This window comes from Cryptococcus neoformans, chromosome 14, assembly GCF_000149385.1.
Source record: "Cryptococcus neoformans var. neoformans B-3501A chromosome 14, whole genome shotgun sequence".
Lineage (NCBI taxonomy): Eukaryota > Fungi > Basidiomycota > Tremellomycetes > Tremellales > Cryptococcaceae > Cryptococcus > Cryptococcus deneoformans.
Genome location: NC_009190.1, coordinates 545,376 through 547,875, shown reverse-complemented (window position 1 = coordinate 547,875; position 2,500 = coordinate 545,376). Strand labels below are relative to the sequence as shown.

At 48.6% G+C, this 2,500-nt stretch overlaps 2 protein-coding genes across 2 annotated transcripts in view; one reads left to right on the top strand and one right to left on the bottom strand.

Annotated features, from left to right (window-relative positions):
* CNBN1860 (hypothetical protein) overlaps positions 1-2,103 on the top strand; it is a gene marked incomplete at both ends in the record, with an annotated part of 4,897 nt that extends 2,794 nt beyond the window's left edge. Inside the window, 3 exons of the mRNA XM_766915.1 lie at positions 1-1,503; positions 1,556-1,623; positions 1,678-2,103. The exon at positions 1-1,503 is cut by the window's left edge and continues 1,086 nt beyond it. Of these exons, the coding sequence (XP_772008.1) occupies positions 1-1,503; positions 1,556-1,623; positions 1,678-2,103 (1,997 nt within the window). The remainder of the gene's footprint in view (positions 1,504-1,555; positions 1,624-1,677) is intronic.
* A 339-nt stretch (positions 2,104-2,442) lies between these two features.
* CNBN1850 (hypothetical protein) overlaps positions 2,443-2,500 on the bottom strand; it is a gene marked incomplete at both ends in the record, with an annotated part of 2,321 nt that continues 2,263 nt past the window's right edge. Inside the window, one exon of the mRNA XM_766914.1 lies at positions 2,443-2,500. This exon is cut by the window's right edge and continues 506 nt beyond it. Coding sequence (XP_772007.1) covers positions 2,443-2,500 — 58 coding nt within the window.

The following is a 2,500-nucleotide window of genomic DNA, read 5'->3' as shown; positions in this document are numbered from 1 at the left end:
TGGAAGAGTTCTTCGGTGAGGACGCTGGTCTACGGACAACTCTCTCAAGAATTGACAGTCGCCGTAACTCGATGGAACCTCCAAGGCTCACCAGGGTTAACACTGGTGTACGAAGTCTGGTCGGAAGGGACAACGGTACGAGGCCTGGTGGTTTCTCCCTCGTTATTGAGGGCCACGCTCTTGCCCATTGCTTTGACGACGAAGAAACGGAAGCTCTCCTTCTCGCCCTTTCTACCCGTTGTAACACTGTGATCTGCTGTCGTGTATCTCCGTTGCAAAAGGCTCAGATCGTGCACCTCATCAAGGACAATCTCGGTGTCATGTGTCTTGCGATTGGTGATGGCGCCAACGACGTTAGTATGATCCAAGCCGCTGATGTCGGTGTCGGTATCTCTGGTGAAGAAGGTCTTCAAGCCGTCAACTCTTCAGACTACGCCATTGCTCAATTCAGATACCTCAAGAGACTTTTGCTCGTTCACGGGCACTGGTCATACTTCCGAAACTCTAGTATGATTCTCAACTTCTTCTACAAGAACATTATCGGTATCGGAGTTCTTTTCTGGTTCATGATCTACTGTGGCTGGTCGACAACCTACGTGTTTGCGTACGTGTACTTGTTGTTCTGGAACGTGTTCTGGACACTTGTGCCTGTCATTGCTATTGGTCTATTTGACCGTAACATTGACGACGAAACGCTCATGGCTTTACCCGAGTTGTACCGCGCGTCACGAGAGGGAAAATACTTTGGTCTCATGCGATTTGCCTACTACATCTTCGAAGGTGTCTACCAGTCTGCCGTCATCTACTTTTTCCTCAACTACACTTATGTCACTACCACTACCCGAGGTGACGGTTACGACGTATACATGTACGAAATGTCGACTACCCAGGCTATCGGTGCCGTCATGGTTGCCAACTTGTTCTCGGGTCTCAACATTGACGCTTGGACTGGATGGGTCTGGTTCGCCGTCTGGTTCGGCCCGTTTTTGATCTGGGTCTTTACCGCCGTCTACTCTGTCATTCCTCCTAGCTCTTTCTACACCGGCGTGTACGGTAACGATGTTTTCCTTTTCCGTTCTGCTGCCTACTGGTTTGGCTGGCCCTTTGTCACCATCATTGCTCTCTTGCCAAGGTATCTCATCAAGACTTTCAGGCAAAACATCTTCCCCAACGATGTCGACACCATGCGTTTGGTGCGAAAGTATCACCCTGAAGTCGATCTTTACACTCACCCTCTGCTTGGTGGCAAGCTCGCGCACAAAAAGGATGAAGTTGAATCCGATTATGGAGAAGAGCCCTTCGGTGATCCTGAAGGCAGAAGGAGCTCCATCAAAATGGAAAATTTGAGGCACAGCCACGGAGCGTTTGGACGAGGTGACCAAACTGGAGACATGGAGTCCGGTACCGGCAGGAAGAGTTTGGGTAACAGGCCTGGATTGAGGAGTAGTATGGATAGCTCGAGATTTGGGATCCATTCGGGCGCGAGAGGATCGACTGTGGATAGTAAGTTTACATTCGCTCAGATCGTTTAATATACGGCTAACCATCTCTTTAGTGTCAACTGGTTTGGAGCAGCCTCCTTCTAGAGGTTTCGGTTTCACGATGGAAGAGGGTGGTGTTGCTGTAAGTTGATTAATTTTATCCCCATGCTTGACTAATCGCTGACATTATATCAAGATTCAACGCATGCAATCACGCCTGTCTCAAACGTCGTCGCACGCGTCCCGATCCCGATGGCCGCGATTCAACAACAACAACAACAACAACAACTCTAACCATCCCTTTGAAACAAAACCGCCATCCTCCATGTCCAAACTTCGTTCGCGAGCTGGATCTATCCTCACTCGAAAGCGAGCGGATACAAGCGACACCCGACACAGCGATGAGAAATCACCATCGAGTCCTATTAAGACTGGCTTCTTTGGCCGACATACGCCCGGCCAAAACCATGGCCAACACGAAGGTCGTAGTATGGGCACACCGCTGAAGTCTGAAACCGGCCGCGGTGACAATTGGGAGGAGGAAGAATTAGAGGATGAGAGTTTAGGGAGAGGTTTCGGGGTCGGGCAGAACATGGCCCCGCCAGAAATACCGAGGGTGTAATGTAGTAGTGCCAGGGGTGCAACCATCTTTAGATTGAGATAGTTAGTCTTTCGTTCAGATTTCTTTTTCAATCATATAGCTTCAAGCATGGGGCGAGAGGGCAGAGTATATGTCCATTGGGTTTCTTTAGTCGCGTTATATACCCATAGATATCTTGCTATAGGAAGCTTGTACGCTGTTTTGTGCCAAATACCATTCATTGTCAACACCCGATTTATATGCAATGAATGTCCAGAACTAGAGAAAATCCATTGCAAAGGTATATATCTAATCATAGTACATACAAAATCAAAGAAAACAAGCCCAAACTTCCCTAGCCCATCTTTTAACAACGTGCATCTATCGCCTGTCAGTCGTACCACCCTTTCTCTTACCAGACAACATCCACTTCGGCCTA